The sequence below is a fragment of the Amia ocellicauda genome, chromosome 18 (assembly GCF_036373705.1).
Source record: "Amia ocellicauda isolate fAmiCal2 chromosome 18, fAmiCal2.hap1, whole genome shotgun sequence".
In the NCBI taxonomy this organism is placed as follows: Eukaryota; Metazoa; Chordata; class Actinopteri; order Amiiformes; family Amiidae; genus Amia; species Amia ocellicauda.
In genome coordinates this window covers 5,034,432-5,055,299 of record NC_089867.1, presented here as the reverse complement: position 1 = coordinate 5,055,299, position 20,868 = coordinate 5,034,432, and the positions used below count along the sequence as shown (strand labels likewise).

The 20,868-nt window shown below is 40.4% G+C and overlaps 1 protein-coding gene across 1 annotated transcript; it reads left to right on the top strand.

Annotated features, from left to right (window-relative positions):
* The first annotated feature begins 372 nt into the window (after positions 1-372).
* On the top strand, positions 373-12,028 carry sqlea (squalene epoxidase a). The gene is made up of 11 exons (XM_066690739.1): positions 373-1,135; positions 2,586-2,850; positions 4,749-4,926; positions 5,315-5,411; positions 7,021-7,134; positions 7,237-7,408; positions 7,574-7,669; positions 7,803-7,945; positions 8,312-8,408; positions 9,024-9,111; positions 9,237-12,028. The coding sequence occupies exons 1-11, from the start codon at positions 908-910 to the stop codon at positions 9,427-9,429; spliced, it is 1,671 nt and encodes a 556-aa protein (XP_066546836.1). The 5' UTR covers positions 373-907; the 3' UTR covers positions 9,430-12,028.
* The last annotated feature ends 8,840 nt before the right edge of the window (positions 12,029-20,868 follow it).

The following is a 20,868-nucleotide window of genomic DNA, read 5'->3' as shown; positions in this document are numbered from 1 at the left end:
TAATTGATAATGGTCGCAGTTTTTACAAATGTAATAAATTAAAGCATTCTCATGAAAAGACATTCCAATCAAAAATGCATGTGTGGTGTGGATGTCTACTGCGGCAGACCCGCCTGCTGAGACACTGGATGGAGAAAAACTGCCGACTGACGCAGGTCTACCTTCCCCGTGACGTCACATCACACTAGAGCAGCGCTGCCTGCCAGCGCTCTGACCAGCACTCCCGGATTGGCCAATGACCAGATAGCGTGAGCTCTGCTCACCGCGGAGCGATTCCTGATTGGCTCCCGGACTCAGAGAGGGGCGGGACGGAGAGCGATCAAAACACGCGTCTAATTAGCATGCAGCCCTTATTATCATAAAATATTCCGCATCCTGCCCAAGTGACGCCGGCTGGGTCGCAGCAGGAGAGTCTGCACATCCTTCAATACCCCAGATCTCAACACGGGCTGGCAGGACGATTCTGGAAAGAATGAACAATATTTAACCGTTGGATTAATCACTGTCCAGACTTTAATAATATTATTATTCAAAACATCTGAAGGGAATTCACCCACCTGAAGATATTTGGGATTTTTACAAAACGCTTTTCTACTCATTTTAAAATACCACTGAGAGGTTTTTGAGCTGGTCGAGGCTGCACCGGTGGGATCTGTATAATAATCCTCTTGCATCTAAAACGGGATGAAAATTGAGACTTAAATTCCAGTATCTGATAATGGGAGAATAGTCAGTAGATCAACATTACCGGCTAAGCAAATTGCCCCAAGTGTCAACTTTTAAAGACAATAAATACATCTTGTTACTAATATTTATTTTCAAAGGGAAGGACTAAAGCACTTTTTTAAGCACTTTTGGAGTATATTTTTTATATTTTTAACTTGTTTTTACCTATACACACATTAAAATGTGGGCATTTCTAGGTATTGCCAGCTTTACCTATATTTATAAAAAATGCGATGCCGTGCTGTTTTACACCAGCAAGGAGCTGCTGCTGGCCGGGCTGGCGCTGCTGGCGCTGCTGGCGCTGGCCTCGCTGCTCACCTTCCTCAGGTACCGCCGCGGCCCCCTGGCGCGCCTCTTCTGCACAGCTGCGAAAGACTGCAGCACTGAGGGGGACAGCGCACCCAAAAAGGTAACTTAATTCAAGCATTTAAAAACATTTAATATACAATAAAGACCATGCATTTGGGAATGTGGGGGCTAATTCATTCATTACAGGTGTATGTATTCACAGATTCCTATAAATGTGCAGATTTTATTATTTTTTTTTTTTACTGTAACTTCCAATTTGTGGGCTACTGTTTTTTTTTTTTTTACTGTAATAGGAAAATTGATGCAGGCCAGATAAGATTGGCACAGAGTAATGTTTAAACCATTTCAACCATTTTAAGGCTGCAAGCCACACTCCCAGTAAATGCAATGCAACTTCAAAAAACATAACAAAACATGAAGTTAATGTATTACAGTAGGAATATGATTTGGATGTGGAAGAAAGGAAGAATGGAATCAGGAATGTCGGTGTAGATTTGGAATGAAATGCCAGCTTAATGCCACTGAATATTGACCACAGTTCTGGATTAAGGTGTATTGGTGAATTTATCACATAAAAGCACAAATGATTAGAACAGCAGAACAAATATTATCTATTAAAATATTTTTTTTCAATATAAAGAAGCAATTCAACTGTCAGTTTATTGGGAGATCAAATATAATACTGTTAACTGGAAGTAGCCAAGATGGATAGGCTCAAACAGACGCCCCAAAACACAGTATGAGGCTTTAATATATTTTCCATCTTTAAAAACATATAACGGTTACGGTTTATGTAGCTAATTGCTGACACATGCGCAATAGATAATTTAAACAATAAATCATACATCACGTATACAATACAATGTTTAAAGTTCAGAGGCCTATTTAAAATATTAATCCAAACAATAACTAAATGTAATACAAAGCATCCAAAGAAGGCATGTTAATTAGCTTAGTTAGTTAGCTTTTATAACTCAATTCATATTGCACAATGATTCAGAATAGTACTAGTGGTGGCTCATGGTCATTGCATGGTCATTTATTTGTGTTTGATTGTCAGCAATAGAAACACCCTGAAATATGTCTTTATCCAATTCTGCCATATTTCTGTCTTCCCACAATGCAAAGCCTGTTCCAATAATCTTTATGTAATACAAGGAAATCAGCAGCAGCTCAACATCTTAGTATTCAGATATCGGGTTGAAGGTACTCTAATGGCAGGTTTAATATGTCAGTTGTCTATAAAAGCTTCAATATCTACTGCTTTGTGTTCCAAAGATGAATTCCAATAAACAGCTTGAATTCAAATAATGAACATATAAGGATTCATTTTGCACAGAGGTAGGCCAAAGTAAAACCTAATCAGCTGGTTTGAAGGACCTCGACTTGTTGTATCCTTGGACTGCCTTACCTAAAATAAAATTGAGATCCAGTACTACTGCTTATCTGGGTCTGTTAAACCAGCCCTAAATGTTCTGCTGTACTGGGGGCAATTTATAATACAAAGTATTGGCTTCTGTTAAGGTTCTGTGTCTGCTCTATTCCTGCAGAGCGGCCGACACAGGCAGAGGAAAGCTGGGGTGAAAGATTCAGCCTGTTCAGAGTGTCTCTCAAGGTCTGCCTCCTCAACCTCTCCAGACCCAGATGTCATCATTGTAGGAGCGGGGGTGCTGGGCTCCGCCATGGCCGCAGTTCTAGCCAGGGACGGCAGGAAGGTGACGGTCATCGAGAGGGACCTGCGGGAGCCAGACAGGATTGTGGGGGAGCTGCTGCAGCCGGGAGGGTATCGTGCCTTGAAGGAGCTGGGACTGGAAAGTAAGCGAGCCCTGAACATCTCACAGAGAGACTAGAACACTGGTGGCCAACCTGGTTCCTAAAGAGTTAAAATCCTGGAGATTTCCCAGGCTTCTCTAAATCTCCAGTCATTGAATACCTTGAACATGTGGTAATGTTGACTTGTTAAGTCCAGTAACTGAATCAGTTAAGAAGTTATCAGTTTGGAAAAAACAAAAAACAGAAGGTATTATGGTTCTCCAGGACCAGGGTTGGCCAGAGTTGCTCAGCTCATCTCAGGTCTGAGTGCCGTTCAACTGGAGCCCTTCCCTCCTGCCCTCTTTGAGATTGTATGCACACCGCCTGTGTCAAGGATATCAATTGGAGTGGCAGTAGTTCAGCATTTATTCAACATTAGAATTAATTTAATTCATGAGTTAAAGGCAACATCGCACCACAGCTCAGAATATATTACTGCATTATTTTCTTCAACCTTTAACCTCAATTTATTGATATACACTCACCTAAAGGATTATTAGGAACACCTGTTCAATTTCTCATTAATGCAATTATCTAACCAACCAATCACATGGCAGTTGCTTCAATGCATTTAGGGGTGTGGTCCTGGTCAAGACAATCTCCTGAACTCCAAACTGAATGTCTGAATGGGAAAGAAAGGTGATTTAAGCAATTTTGAGCGTGGCATGGTTGTTGGTGCCAGACGGGCCGGTCTGAGTATTTCACAATCTGCTCAGTTACTGGGATTTTCATGCACAACCATTTCTAGGGTTTACAAAGAATGGTGTGAAAAGGGAAAAACATCCAGTATGCGGCAGTCCTGTGGGCGAAAATGCCTTGTTGATGCTAGAGGTCAGAGGAGAATGGGCCGACTGATTCAAGCTGATAGAAGAGCAACTTTGACTGAAATAACCACTCGTTACAACCGAGGTATGCAGCAAAGCATTTGTGAAGCCACAACACGTACAACCTTGAGGCAGATGGGCTACAACAGCAGAAGACCCCACCGGGTACCACTCATCTCCACTACAAATAGGAAAAAGAGGCTACAATTTGCACAAGCTCACCAAAATTGGACAGTTGAAGACTGGAAAAATGTTGCCTGGTCTGATGAGTCTCGATTTGTGTTGAGACATTCAGATGGTAGAGTCAGAATTTGGCGTAAACAGAATGAGAACATGGATCCATCATGCCTTGTTACCACTGTGCAGGCTGGTGGTGGTGGTGTAATGGTGTGGGGGATGTTTTCTTGGCACACTTTAGGCCCCTTAGTGCCAATTGGGCATCGTTTAAATGCCACGGCCTACCTGAGCATTGTTTCTGACCATGTCCATCCCTTTATGACCACCATGTACCCATCCTCTGATGGCTACTTCCAGCAGGATAATGCACCATGTCACAAAGGTTGAATCATTTCAAATAGGTTTCTTGAACATGACAATGAGTTCACTGTACTAAACTGGACCCACAGTCACCAGATCTCAACCCAATAGAGCATCTTTGGGATGTGGTGGAACGGGAGCTTCGTGCCCTGGATGTGCATCCCACAAATCTCCATCAACTGCAAGATGCTATCCTATCAATATGGGCCAACATTTCTAAAGAATGCTTTCAGCACCTTGTTGAATCAATGCCACGTAGAATTAAGGCAGTTCTGAAGGCGAAAGGGGGTCAAACACAGTATTAGTATGGTGTTCCTAATAATCCTTTAGGTGAGTGTATGTCCGCATTATTAAAACCTATAACAATAAAAGCCTTAATCAGCCTTGATCAAATTGACATTTATTTGATTGGTGTTTGTCCCTGCTTTGTCAGCTGAGTGTCTTCCTGTGCTGAAGAAGGGCACTGTGCACAGATTCACTTTGCCCCTTGTGTGAAGGTTGCTGTGCTGCTTCTCCTAATTCCTCCTCATTGTGTGGCAGGTTCAGTGGAAGGGGTTGACGCGCACACAGTGAACGGCTACGTCATTCACGACAGAGAGAGCAAAGCCGAGGTTGAGATTCCCTACCCGGTGGAGGAGAACCAGGTCCAGTGTGGGAGAGCATTTCACCACGGACGCTTCATCATGGGGCTGCGGCGCACAGCCTCTGCACAACCCAAGTAAGGAGCTGGTCCTCGGGCAGCGTTTCAGGGTTGGTGCTCAAGAGCAGGGTTACTGAAAAAAGAGTCACTGAAGAGCACTTCGTCACAGTGCAGATGACAAGTTACCATGAATATTTCAAAGTCTTTCACACATTTTAACAGGCCAAGTTAAAGCAAACAAAAAAACATCAGCCAGACACTCTGCAATTCACTCATTATGTTTTATTAAAGTAAAATAAGGCTTCTGACTTATTTTATGGAATAGAAAATGTGTATGTTTTTCCCAAGCAAACTGAAAACTTTTTTAGGCAGTTTGAAATTCTGCAAAATTATTTAAAATAAGTGGGTCTTTGAGTTTTCAGTGTTCGTGTTTTTACTTCTGATTGACTGAAAATTATTTTCTCAGTGTTAAATTCATTGAAGGCACTGTGACTAACCTGCAAGAAGAGGATGGGAGCGTCACAGGGATTCAGTACAAGGACAAAGAAACTGGGGATATCAAAGTAAGAAATTCGCTATTATAATTAATGTCACCTAGACGTTGTAAAAGGTGTAAATATGTGAGTATGTGCATGTCAGATGCATGTGTATTTAATCTGAATACTACCCACATTAATTAATTGACATGGGACTGTTGGATTATAATTTTTAAGATTAAGATTATAAGATTTACCCTGTTGGATGATAATGTTGTTATTGTGTTGAGTTCAGTTTCTTTATCAAGCACACGTCCCACAATACTTTAAGTTCTCATTGCTGCTTGAAAATTTGTGTTAAATGTGATGTTTATTTATCATGTTTCTTTTGTCATGTACAGTACTGTGCAAAGTACTGTGCTGAAGACAGTTTACTGTCAAAAGTCATACACCATGGCAAGACTGAGCACAGCAACAAGACACAAGGTAGTTCTACTGCATCAGCAAGGGCTCTCCCAGGCAGAAATTTCAAGGCAGACAGGGGTTTCCAGATGTGCTGTCCAAGCTCTTATGAAGAAGCACAAAGAAACGGGCAATGCTGAGGACTGTAGACGCAAGTGGTCGGACAAGGAAACTTATTGCAGCAGATGAAAGATACATCATGCTTATTTCCCTTTGCTATCGGAAGATGTCCAACACTGCCATCAGATCACAATTGGCAGAAAACAGTGGGACCCTGGTATACCCATCTACTGTCCGGAGAAGTCTGGTCAGAAGTGGCCTTCATGAAAGACTTGTAGCCAAAAAGCCATACCTTCCATGTGGCAACAAGGCCAAGCAACTCAACTATGCATGAAAACACAGGAACTGGGGTGCAGAAAAATGGCAGCAGGTGCTCTGGACTGATGAGTCCAAATTTGAAATATTTGGCTGTAGCAGAAGGCAGTTTGTTTGCCGAAGGGCTGGAGAGTGTTACACGAATGAGTGTCTGCAGGCAACAGTGAAGCATGGTGGAGGTTCCTTGCAAGTTTTGGGCTGCTTTTCTGCAAATGGAGTTGGGGATTTGGTCAGAATTAATGGTCTCCTCAATGCTGAGAAGTACAGGCAGATACTTATCCATCACCATTAGGGAGGCATCTGATGGACCCCAAAAATATTCTGCAGCACGACAACGACCCCAATCATACAGCGAAAGTCATTAAGAACTATCTTCAGCGTAAAGAAGAACAAGGAGTCCTGTAAGTGATGGTGTGGCCCCCACAGAGCCCTGATCTCAACATCATCGAGTCTGTCTGGGATTACAGGAAGAGAAGAGGCTGCCTATACAGAAAAACTGTGGTTAGTTCTCCAAGATGTTTGGGCCAACCTACCTGCCGAGTTCCTTCAAAAACTGTGTGCAAGTGTACCTAGAAGAATTGATGCTGTTTTGAAGGCAAAGGGTGGTCACACCAAATATTGATTTGATGTAGATTTTTCTTCTGTTCACTCACTTTGCATTTAGTTAATTGATAAATATAATCTATTAACATCTATTTTTGAAAGCATTCTTTCTTTACAGCAGTTTTTCACACCTACTTTGCACAGTACTGTATGTTTTCTTTAATCATGTTGTACCAAAGACAATTTCTACCGGCTTGGCTGTGTAGAGATACAGAAAATGAACAAATTAATTAATTAATATTATTTTGTTTTACAGGAAATTCACGCTCCTCTTACAGTGGTTGCAGATGGCTGTTTTTCCAAGTTTAGGAAAAACTTAATCTCCGGGAAAGTGCGCGTCTCGTCTCATTTTGTTGGCTGCATAATGAAGGCAAGTGGAGCAGAACTGGACTAAACGGCTGCTGTCCTGCACTACATGTTTTGTTCTATGAACGTAGACCTTTGAGTAATCATTTCTATCCTTGGTTTTCAGAACTCTCCACAGTTCAAGCCACATCACGCCGAACTTGTTCTAGCCAACCCCAGCCCAGTTCTCATATACCAGATCTCATCCTCTGAAACTAGGGTTCTGGTGGATATCAGAGGGGAAATGCCAAAGAACATAATTGAGTACATGGCTGAGAAGATACAACCACAGCTGCCAGGTAAAGGAACTAGGACAAATGGCCACAACGATGAAATCTAGCGAGTGGGTTTCCCCCTAAAGCAGTTTTGATTTGTTGTTAAAATCCAAACATTTGATTTGGTCATGTTGGTAATTTGGATGGATTTTTAAAGATGATTCTCCCATTTCCCATGTTCCTTTGCAGAGCACTTACAAGAGCCTTTCCTCATTGCACTGCAGAATGACCGTCTGAGGACCATGCCAGCGAGCTTCCTGCCTCCCTCACCTGTGAACAAACCAGGTACAGAAAATAAATCCTAAGGTGTCAAGGGGGCAGGAGATAGACCAGTATTTTATTTCAGTGCGAACATAGGGTTTGGATCTGAATACTTTAATTACACAAAGACTCATCGCCTGTTGCTTTCATTTTGTAGGGGTCCTTCTTTTGGGAGACGCCTACAATATGAGACACCCATTGACTGGAGGAGGAATGAGTGTTGTGCTCAATGACATCAGGATATGGAGAGGCCTTCTAAAAAACATCCCTGACCTGTATGATGACAAAGCAATGCTTCAGGTAGCCACAACTAGAGCGGAGAATTCTAATTAGGGCCGTTTTCTCATTGAAGTGATGTTGAGTTTAAAACAATCAACTGGGCTAAATAATGTGACAGGTTTATTTCTTTAACATTACTTCTGGTGAATTAACTAAATCACTGGTCAAGATCATCTTTCTGAAGACACTGTTTTTGGCTCAACACTTTGCCTGAAAATACAGCTTGAAGTTTATGCTCAATAAAAACACAAAACATTCCAAATAAAAGAAAAAAAGTAGAGTAGAGTGTTTTTCAATTATCTGCATCTAACTGAGGTATTTTACTTAGTGTGGTTGATTGAGATGGTGCTATTAATTTTCAATGACATCCTGTATTGTGCTCTTCAGGCAAAGAAGGAATTCTACTGGGCCCGGAAGAAGTCCCACTCGTTCGTTGTGAATGTGTTGGCACAGGCCCTATACGAGCTCTTTGCTGCGACTGACAGTAAGCAAACTGTTTCCTGGTAACAATGTTATTTCGCACACACTTAGGGTATTTCACACGTATGTATAATCAACTGCATGAACACTGCTGGGAGATTCGCCCCTAAATCATACAGCCTAAACATTTCAATTGGGGCCAGTGTTTTAGTTAAATGCCTCTATTTCCAAAATTCATAACACATCTTAAGTTTTGAAATTGTATTGTTTTATTCAAGCAGACCAAAGCTGCGCTCACTGATAACACTATAAAGGTGCTGGGCAACCAAGAGGTGTCGCTGTTGGACAGTAAACAGAAAACCCTTGTGGAGACTGTTGCTCAGCATTGTCATATAGTCATAGTATTGCACAGTTTTTATACTACCATCAAAACATTTTGATTGAAGCTTGTCAGCACATAATTAGTGAAATCATTTGCTGCAGTGTTTTGACAATACAAAAAAAAAAAAAAACATTTTCAATAATTTGAAGGTGGGCAGTGACTTGTGTCCTGTCTGAAACGTCAGTGCTGGTTCAAAGTCCGACTTCCGTTCACATTGGCAGTTCAAAGATGGCAAATGTTTATTTGTGTTGGAAAATTCCATTAAATGTTTTTATGTATTTTTATCTTTCTTTGCAGATTCCCTTCACCAGCTCCGAAAAGCCTGCTTCCATTACTTCAAGCTGGGTGGGGAGTGCATTTCGGGACCCATTGGTTTGCTCTCAGTGTAAGTGAGAATTTTTTCTCTCATGGAACGCCCGCCCCACACCCAGAATTAGCAGCCCCCTCCCATCGGAACAATATGAAACATGACACGCTGTGCTTTGACATGGTTTACTTTCTATCCTCCAGGTTGTCTCCCAAACCGATGACTCTGATTGGCCACTTCTTTGCGGTGGCGCTCTATGCCATTTACTTCAGTTTCAAATCCGAGTCTTGGTTCACCAAACCCCGGGCGCTGTTCAGCAGCGGTGCCATTCTGTACCGGGCATGTGCCGTCATGTTTCCACTCATCTACTCTGAACTGAAATACCTCGTCTACTGAACACTACGTTAAAAGGGAAAATGGCAACTGACGGTAATCGTGAAGCCTTCGAATTTCCATTGATTCAGTAGAATGTCAGCGGCCATGTTGGAGTCATGACTATATGAAGTTTGTGTAAATGAACACTGTGGCATTGAAGAGGGCCGATTTCACTCAGATAACTTACCCTAAATTGTTTTCAAAATATTTTTGTTATATTTTTATGAACTTGTGACAACCATGTGCAAGTACTGGTGGCTTTATTTTTGGCAATAATGTGCGCTTTGAAACTGACACAGTGTTATGTTTGATGTGTTGCTCAATGGCACCATTAAAGGGACTAAAAGCTTAGGTCTAGTACAAGCACCACTGACTGTAGCAAAATAAAAATGTATGCTTCTGCCATCTCTGCGAAGGACCTTTTCAGTTGTGGGGACGGATATTATTGCTTTCTCATTGGACATCAAATTGACCATTGCTGTTTTGATGAAGACTGCTTTTGTTTTTTAAAAGTTTTTAGCACAGAGTGTGACAGGTTATTTTGTAGTCAGTTTCAACCTGTTACTTATGAAGTGCAAAAAAAAAATTACAATATCAAATTTGCCAAACCACTATGCTGCTGAATTTGTAATTCCTGTATGAAAAATGTCTGTTTTTAAAAGCATTAGTGTAGGGGCTGAATGGAAATAATCATTTTCTGGGAATACTTCGAACATTGCTATTATAAGTTTGGATTTAAATATTAACATCAGATTCATCCTTTCTGAATTCAATACGTTGAACTGGTCTTCTAACAAAAGGAGGGCCACCTTTGATAGAAAAGAACTTGAGTTAACAGAGGAAGGATGATCTTATGTGTTCTAAATTGTAACCATTTTGTTTTTGTACTTGCTTCATGTATTCTACATTTTCACAATCACTTTGGCAGGTGGCATTATGCACTGCAATGTAAGCGGATGCATCTTCAGAATGGTTCCTCTCTCCTGAGCTCTGCAATAAGCAGATTGTTTCACATCTCCTACTTACAATGGAGAATCTCATAGCAATGCTTCAGATGTTGAGGATAATCATTTGGAAGAGGGATTTCATCTGCAGCCACAGAATTGATTTAATCCTGCTGTGTTCTAATTCACTTTAAGCTCTGGTTGAAACCTGCACAGTTTGCCGATTTCTCTCTCACTTCATTTTCAAATATGCAACGTGTGCCATTGTCAGTTTGTAACCTCTGCCTAACGCTTTGAAACTCGTCAAGGGGGACTTCTGTCTGTACCATCTCTACTTAGAGTTCGGTGTTGGTGTGGAACACAGTACCCTGTCCAGCACTTACAGAAGAAACCACATGGAGAAGGTAACAGAATGCTTCTCAGAGTGGACATCACCCGGCTTCCCTAAATATCTGTGCAGCTGTCAAATGAAAATACACACTAGAGCTCAATATTGTGAACAAGAAGGTTCTTCAAAGGGGTTGGATGATGAGTTAAGCAACAGCAGAGAGACCTATACATAGACTGGTAACATTCAGAGCCTATGCATTTAGTACAGAAAATAGGAGGCAATTCTCTACATAGTCATGGGTCATTTGGAAAAAGAGCTTGTGATGTCCCATGTAAATGATGCTGGTTTTCTCAGGTCCTGTGAAGAATGACTAGGTGATATTCTGGTATTGATTAGTTACTGCAGACCAAGGTTGCACTCTGTCATTTGCAACCTGTTTTTGCAATCTGGATTGTATGCAAATTGTATTAGTCTTTAATTGTTTAAATTGTGAATGAAAGATATCCTTCCCCTTGACTTTTTATTAATGTCTTTGTGCACATTTTGCATCTTAACACAATCAGCCACTCAGTAAATGGCATAGTATGCATCATAAAAGCAGGGCATAATTTGATGTATTGATCCGTAAATTAACGACCCAGTTAATGAACTGGACCAGACCAAGAAATTGGTCACAATAATGGTTTAAAAGGTAAAGCTGAATAAAACTTTAGGTGATTGTAAAAAAAAAAAAACGGACACAAAAAGAACACTTCCAGTTCCAATGTAAATAAATTCCAATGTAGTTATTTTATGTGTTTTTTAATTGTATTTAGATAAAAGCAGAGAGTGAGATTGCAGGATGAGTGTGCTTACATTTTTAAATGTGTGTGAAAACCCATGACTATATAAAGATGTACCCCCTATTTTCTGTTGGTACAGGAAAACAAAAGAAGGTGAATTACGAATAATGTGAGGATAAATCATATACTAGAAATTCTATTTATAAAACCTGAAGATATCAGACGGGGTTTCATAATATGCTTACATAATAAGAGCATCCTTAAAACCACATACAGATCAAAAAGAGTTATACTGACCAGTACTGCATTCTCATTATGGAGAAATATTTGGTGAGAAATTGTAAAGAATCTGAAATATAAAAGCAGTACCGCTATGTATAATCTCTATTTTTGATTTGTAAAGTTCACTGGGTAATTGCTGATGTTTATGTTACTTAATGTTATTTAAACAATATTTCACCAGAAGTTACTGCTTTTTTAAATCTGCAAAGTTGTATTTCTCTATTTTCATGAATAATTGTTTAAAAGGTGTTTTCCATTTATAATAAATCTTCTATAATTTTCATGTTTCTTTGTTTACTAAAAAGTACCATGTTTGCCATGGTAGAAATACATCAACCACATAATCTACACACAGCAAGACTCTGGTAAACAGAATCAGAACGGTCACTGAACGACAAGAATAGTCTATTTAAACCCCAAACAGCCTCCACCTGAACTCTGGCTCTCCTGTCAAGGGGGGAGTACAACTGCCTAATTACTGGCAACAGGAGCCAAAAACACTTTGTAAAATAATTGTAAATAATATTAATAAACCACTTTTTCAACCAACCACTAAATTCAAAATACAAAAGTACAAAACAAACGAGAAAAAAAAAAAAACATATGCACAGCAGTCCATTTCCTCACTTGACACTCACTAATTTGAGCAGGATAAAGCAAAAACTAGTTACCCAGTTGCTCTTGAGTTTTATCCATCCCTTCAATAAACTGTTACTTTGAGACGAATTATCAAAGAAAATGCAGATGTGTTAAATATTTTTCATGAAATCAATCCAAAACTGAAAGACTATGGGATGTCAATATCATATATATCGATCACATATAGTTATGTATGTTTTTCTTAGTACACAATGTCTAAAGGTTTTCATGCCCCATATTTGGGTATTTGGAAGTTCGATTTAAACTTAGGAAGCGATCAGAAGCTTGTGGAAATAACCTGAATCACCATTAGGTGACCAATTAGAGCACGCATGTAGAACTGCCATCACCGGCCTTCAAGGAGGGCTGGGCGATTTGGCCAAAATATTGTATCACGGTATTTTTCACATTTTTGACAGGTTTTTTTGTTTTGATTTTTACAACAAAAAAGTCAACAAATAGCAACAAAATAAAGTGGTTTTATTTTATTCTGACCAGTTTATTCTGTTTGTAAAACAAAAATAATAGGACACAAAATACATTGACTAAAGCAGTATTCAGTGAACTTGTATTCAAGACTGTGCCGATAACAAATAAACCTACAAATTACGTTCTGCTGTTCTGTGTCAGTTGTCTTGAAACCAAACCATGTCCACACTATCAATGATGTCACACCTTTCTTCGGGACAAATTCACAGGGGTCACTTTGTGGGGAAGTTTCACCCGCACTACTCCTCCATCTCGCATTCCTTCATTGTCCAGGCAGCATTCATTCCAAAACAAGGTGAACTCATCCAAGAAGATTTAATTTGTGAATGTTGTCAACATGTTGAAGTCCTAGAGATCAAGGTCCGTGCTTGCTGATCTGCGCTGTATTAGTGATACGGAAGAATTGGTCAATCCGCCCATGAGAGAGATGGTGTGCACGACAAAACCTAGGAGAGTTGAGACCTTAGAGCAGGAAAGTGTAGAGAACTGCTGGTTTACAATAGGTCGTAACCGCAGAGAAGGGTGTGCACATCCCATAGAGACATCCCAAGAGCTAGAAATGCCCAATAGGTTCCAACTGCTGGACACCGTGTTGGACAGTAACAGCTCAGAGGGTGATGGGAGGGCAGTTGAGCACGAGAGCACCATGGTGCCCACTCCCCCCCAGAACAGGGAGGTAGTTATAGTAGGAGACTCGATTCTTAGAGGTATAGATCACACAGTGTGTTCTAGTGATAAGGAGACCCACATGGTATCTTGCCTGCTTGGTGCTCAGGTTGCAGATTTCCCTAAACTAGTAGACGGGCTACTGGCCAAAGCCATGGGGAATCCACTGGTCATGGTCCACATTGGAACCAATGACATAGGCAAATGTAGGACAGAGGTTCTGCAAGAAAGAAACTAAAATTTTAAGAGCAGAACTTCCACAGTAGTTTTCTCCTAAATACTTCTGGTGCCAGGCCAGGGAGACAGGCAGAGATTAGAAAGTTCAACATGTGGCTGAAATTCTGGTATTGAGAAGAGGGCTTTAGATTTATGGAACATTGGTCTTTCTTCTGGAATAGATGGGACGTGTACAAACCGGACGGTCTACATTGTAACAGAAGGGGGCCTAATCCATTGGGAGAGCATATGTGCAGATAAATTTTGAATAATTTAAACTAGGGACCAGGGGGGCAGGGAGCTCTGATAATGGGACATGTTCCACTAAGGAAAGAAAACTAATGGACAATGCTAGTAGGAAAGTCCTGAAATGTTTGTACCTGAATGCCAGAAGTATAAGGAACAAGATGTTAGACATAGAAGCCTTAGTGCTGGCATTTGACAATGATGTTGTAGAAGTGACAGAAACATGGCTTTCAGAAAATTATGGGGATGAAAACAAATTGAAAGAATACACATAGTTTAGGAGAGACAGGCAAAATCGAAGAGGTGGTGGGGTAGCATTATATGTCAGAAATGACACTGAGGCAGAAGAACTCAAGTTAGACCCTAGTAATGAAACAGAATCTTTGTGGGTTAAACTTTTGAATAAAAGAGCAGGAGGATTAGTGGTAGGAGTGTGTTACAGACCACCCAACTCAGATATTCAGAAAGATGTTGCACTGTAATCAGGACTGCATGTACCAAGGATGTGGCTGTTATAATGGGGGATTTCAATTCCCAAACAGACTGGGAAAGACCAGTTGGGACTACAGAAGCAGAAACAGAAATGGTTGACATGGTAAATGACTGCTTTCTAACTCAATTTGTCAGGGAACCAACCAGAGAGAGCGTATGTATTGACTTGATCTTTTCAAATGACCAAGATGGAGTTAGAGAGACACTAGTTAGAGAAACTGTGATCACAATATGGTTAGCTTTGAGGCATTCTTTCAAAAAAACAAGGACCAAGACTAAAACAATGGTCTACAATTTTAGAAAAGCAAACCTTGAAGGTATGAGGTGGCACTTAGAAGAGTTAGACTGGAGCACACTGGATACAGATTCAGTCGAAAATGGATGGTTATATTTCAAGAATATACTATTAGAAGCCCAGGAGAAATTTGTAACAAACTGAGGACAACAAAATAGTGACCAAAATGTTTAAATAGAAGTATCCAAAAAAATATCAGGAGAAAGAAAATGTTGCATGGCAAATACAAAGAATATCTAGAACTCCAAAGAGATCAGGAAAGCAAAGAGGGAAATATAATGAAACATAGCTCTTGGAGCTAAAACTAATGCAAAGAGTTTTTTCCAATACTACAACAGCAAGAGGTCAATAAAGGAGTAAGTGAAACAGATAAAGGGCAAAAATGGAAGTATCTAAGAAAACTAACAAGATGTAGCACATTTTCTAAATGAGTATTTCACAGAGGTTTTTGCAAAAAAAAAAAAAAAACTGATAACATGCCACAGGTTAACAATCAGTCCAGTCAAACCCTAAGAGAGATCAGGAAAAATGAGAAGGAGGTACTAAAGGGACTAGCAGAATTAAAAACAAACAAATCACCTGGGCCAGATGGTATATTTCCAACAGTTTATTTATATTCCAAATTATTTATAGGCCGCTAACTCAAATATGCCAAATAACACTTAGAACAGGGGATGTACCAACTGACTGGAAGACAGCAAATGTCATACCAATCCACAAGAAAGAGGACAAAACTGAGCCAGGAAATTACAGACCAATCAGTCTCACTTGTAAAATGTTGGGAAAAATTATTAGAGGAGCATCTTAATGAAAACCACATTCTTGGACATAGTCAGCATGGGTTTAGATGAGGCAGATCATGTCTTACTAATCTATTCGAGTTTTTTCCACATGCAACTGCAGCTGTAGATCATGTGAAAGCATATGATACGACATATTTTCTAAAAGCGTCTGATAAGGTTCCACACCAAAGACTGATCCTAAAATTGGAAGCTGTAGGCATTCAGGGTAATGTAAGTAGATGGATTATGAACTGGTTGATGTATAGGAAACTGAGGGTGTCGATTAGAGGAGTCACTTCTAACTGGAGTGAGGTTGTTAGTGGAGTTCCACAGGGATCAGTACTAGGGCCTTTGCTTTTTCTAATCTATATTAATAATTTGGACTCTGGGATAGTTAACAAACAAATATGCAGATGATTCTAAAATAGGTGGCTCAGAAGATACAATCCTGGCAGCACAGGCTATTCAAAGGGACTTAGATAATATTCAGGTGTGGGCCGACACCTGGCAGATGAAATTCAATGTGGACAAGTGCAAGGTATTACATGCTGTTAATAAAAATGTCCACTATACACTATGGGAGGTACAGAACTAGATGAAGTAATGCATGAGAAAGACCTAGAAGTCTATGTGGACTCCTCACTCTCTCCATCCAAACAATGTGGGGAAGCAATAAAAAAAGGCAAACAGTATGTTAGGGTATATTGTCAAAAGTGTATAATTTAAAACAAGGGCAGTGATGTTCAGACTGTACAATGCACTAGTTAGACCTCATCTGGATACTGTGTACAGTTCTGGGCACCACACTTCAAGAAAGATATCGCTGCTCTAGAGGTAGTTTAGAGGAGAGCAATCAGACTTATTCCACTGAGTGGACCACTGATGACCAGGACTGTGTGTTATTTATTATAAATCCAATATGCTGGTGTGATTGTGTGCCAGTGTCTCAAAGCAGAGTTTAAACTACAAACCCTGGGCTGCTGCTCTTCTGGCCGCTCACTGTATATAAACCCTGCCCTGACCCTCCCACCGCATCTTCAGTTTGGTGAATGTTTTTAAATTTAGTTTTTATTGGGAGCCAGTGTCCACTTAGTGGATCAGTGACCACTAGCTCCACTCACCCCATCCCGAAACAACAATCAGACAATTTGATGCCAGGGTTGCCAGACACTTCTCCCAAAATTCCCCTACTGGTGTATAAAAAATCCCCCATTTTCCACTGTTTTCAGACTTTTTCCCCTATAAGTAAATGTGAATAAACAATACCATTGTTTTTGTTCAGACTATTATTATGTATACCTTGCACAGATATAATGTGAAATGAAAGCTCCCGCAGTCCTGTCCATTCCACTCCAAGTAGTATTTCACTTGCAGCAGACTTTCCAAAGTTTTGGACTAAAGTCTGTTTCTTAGTTTTGTTTTCATCAGTGTGATAGTGCTGAAAGTTTGATCCACTGCTGCAATTGAAAATAACATGTTAACATGGTGAGGGCAAGCTCATTACCAAACTGCTTGTTCCCTGCAGCATCCCTGTCATTGTACACCTCAAACCAGAAGGATGACTCATCAGCTGTTTTGTTCCAGGCCTTGTTGGTTAAATTGGACCACTGTTGTTCAGTTCCACCTATGTCTTGGCATACCACCTGGAATTCCCTTGCAATAGCTGTGATGGGTCTCTTGATTTGTGATAATGCCTCTTTTGGGTGCAGCATGTCTAGTTATTCCAGTACATTGATGCTGGATGGCAGTTGAGCCTTCAGTTGATGTGCCATCTGCACCAGCACCCCCTTGCACTTCTCCTTCACTGACTCTACAGCCACTTTGTCTTTAAGACTGTCTGCATAGGAAGTGAAATCATAACCCCTAATCCCCCATTTCAATCTGAATCCCCCATCCGAAAAATATTTCCCCCCATACAATCCCCCATGAAACCTTTCCCCCTGTGTTTTCCCCCATGGTTTTGATTTCCCCAAGTCTGGCAACCCTGTTTGATGCCCCGAAGATGCACTGAAACGCAGCTCACATTACACGGGTTACTGAAGCCCCGCCCACTGCTGTGAGAGGCTGACTGACCGGAGGGGTGGGACTGCATTTGTATGTTAGCTATACATTTATTTTGCAAACTCCACATTTAACATTTATCATTTATATTTAGACTAAATATACACAAGGTTAAATGTGTGAAAAAATACAAAAAAAAGTGTGCTCTGTTTTACATTTGGTACATACAATAACTATTTTGCAGTTATGTGCAGTTATGAACACGCCCGTTATTGAGTTCCTCCGAGAGCGGGGAGTGCCAGAGGAAGCTCTCCAGCTACTCGAAGACCAAAAGGTAACACTCCCCATATGAAGACAGTACTTCATTCATGCACAGTTCTGTATCCCATAGCCTACATAGGTGGCCCTCTGGGTAGCCCCATTTGTGCCCCCACTCCATAATATACGGAACATTACGCCACCGCCGCAGTAGTTATGTTACTTATATAACGGAGCTCCGGGACATATATGGGGCTACCTATGTATGGGATACAGAACTGTGCATGTGAATGAAGTAGCCTACTGTGAAAATATCGTAACCAACCAAAGTTGTTGTGCCTGGTTAGGTTGCTAGGGGCAGGACAGCAGTGTTGAATTGTAAATGTAATAAAATAATAACACATTCATTACATATTCACACATGTGACCACATGTTAGTGAGTGTCACAATGTCAGGCTGGTATAATTACAATAATAACAGAAGACAGGGTTTTATCGCTGATATATACACTCACCTAAAGGATTATTAGGAACACCATACTAATACTGTGTTTGACCCCCTTTCGCCTTCAGAACTGCCTTAATTCTACGTGGCATTGATTCAACAAGGTGCTGAAAGCATTCTTTAGAAATGTTGGCCCATATTGATAGGATAGCATCTTGCAGTTGATGGAGATTTGTGGGATGCACATCCAGGGCACGAAGCTCCCGTTCCACCACATCCCAAAGATGCTCTATTGGGTTGAGATCTGGTGACTGTGGGGGCCAGTTTAGTACAGTGAACTCATTGTCATGTTCAAGAAACCAATTTGAAATGATTCGACCTTTGTGACATGGTGCATTATCCTGCTGGAAGTAGCCATCAGAGGATGGGTACATGGTGGTCATAAAGGGATGGACATGGTCAGAAACAATGCTCAGGTAGGCCGTGGTATTTAAACGATGCCCAATTGGGCCTAAAGTGTGCCAAGAAAACATCCCCCACACCATTACACCACCACCACCAGCCTGCACAGTGGTAACAAGGCATGATGGATCCATGTTCTCATTCTGTTTACGCCAAATTCTGACTCTACCATCTGAATGTCTCAACACAAATCGAGACTCATCAGACCAGGCAACATTTTTCCAGTCTTCAACTGTCCAATTTTGGTGAACTTGTGCAAATTGTAGCCTCTTTTTCCTATTTGTAGTGGAGATGAGTGGTACCCGGTGGGGTCTTCTGCTGTTGTAGCCCATCCGCCTCAAGGTTGTACGTGTTGTGGCTTCACAAATGCTTTGCTGCATACCTCGGTTGTAACGAGTGGTTATTTCAGTCAAAGTTGCTCTTCTATCAGCTTGAATCAGTCGGCCCATTCTCCTCTGACCTCTAGCATCAACAAGGCATTTTCGCCCACAGGACTGCCGCTTACTGGATGTTTTTCCCTTTTCACACCATTCTTTGTAAACCCTAGAAATGGTTGTGCGTGAAAATCCCAGTAACTGAGCAGATTGTGAAATACTCAGACCGGCCCGTCTGGCACCAACAACCATGCCACGCTCAAAATTGCTTAAATCACCTTTCTTTCCCATTCAGACATTCAGTTTGGAGTTCAGGAGATTGTCTTGACCAGGACCACACCCCTAAATGCATTGAAGCAACTGCCATGTGATTGGTTGGTTAGATAATTGCATTAATGAGAAATTGAACAGGTGTTCCTAATAATCCTTTAGGTGAGTGTATATATATATATATATATATATATATATATATATATATATATATATATATATATATATATATACACACACACACACACATATCTAAAGTGGAAATAGCTCCTAATGGAAATATTGGACATTGCTGCATGCAACAGCAAGTGCTGAAAAAGCAGGACAAAGCTTCCAATAAGCTTCTGAGCACTGTCACTCAGGAGCCCTCAGACTGCATTTCCTGTTTTGCTGCTCACCCTCTTGGAAGACACTTGATTGTGAGGACTGTCTTTCTTTGGTCATGCTATTCCTATTTATCTCTATTGAAAACTCTCACTAAAATCACTTGCCACTGTCCTTAACACTAGAACCAAAACAAAACATAAAATAAAGCGGTTTGTATAGCAAAATAACTAAAAAGTTCATAGGTTACATGCAGCCAGGTGTGGAAGCATATAGAGGACTTAATTCAAATGTTAGTGCAAAATGGAACATCATTATGCAATCCCACAATTGCATAATCATGTTCCATTTATGCATGCTTTATTTGGGATATAATTCAAATGTAAAAACCAAAATCCCATTTGCATTTTCATTTCCAGGTACTAGTGTGCACATTCACAGACAATATTAAAATGTTAATGCAAAAGCCAATTCAAAAACTTTCCCCGCTTTATGGTGGACTTTATTCAAATGATAATGTATTTGTGGAAATAGTAAAACACAGCCCCTCTTTGCAAAAGCAAGTCATATCTCTTAAGCCATTTTCCAGACAAAATGTAAATGCAATGTCAGAAACTATTGCAAATACATGATCATGGTCTACTGAACTCTGACGTTCGACCTCTGAACCTCTGAACGCACCCACAGGACTGAATCACTGCTATTGGTCAGTGGTCTCTGCTCTGTGCTCTCTGTGTGTGACAGAAGTCTTTGGCTTCAAGTATAAGCAAAGATCCTCTATTTAAACAATATTGATAATGTAAATTCCCCCTTTTCTTCCATCTTTGAGCTGCAATGCATTATGGGAATAACAATGAGTTAGGGAGAAAATAATCACCAGATCTATATAATGCAAAACCTGCCTCATTTCATATTCAAAGCTTTCTTTTTAAAAAACATTTTTTTACACAATGTGTGGGGACCCAAAAACCTATATTGTGTTAGACTATTGACATTAAGTACCTATTAACATGGAGTGATATTAGTGCACAGGGGCTGAAAAGTGGTGTTGTCGCTTTAAGGGGGGTAATAAGTTACAGCACATTTCTCAAACATGGAATATTCTCTCTATGGGAGTCTAACAGCCTGTAGTTTAACCATCACACAATCACACAGCCTCTAC

Coding starts and splice junctions, on each gene's coding strand:
- sqlea (XM_066690739.1), top strand. CDS start 908: ATGTGGGCATTTCTAGGTATTGCCAGCTTTACCTATATTTATAAAAAA. Junction 2,851..4,748: donor GAAGGAGCTGGGACTGGAAA/GTAAGCGAGCCC, acceptor ATTGTGTGGCAG/GTTCAGTGGAAGGGGTTGAC. Junction 7,135..7,236: donor TTGTTGGCTGCATAATGAAG/GCAAGTGGAGCA, acceptor CTTGGTTTTCAG/AACTCTCCACAGTTCAAGCC.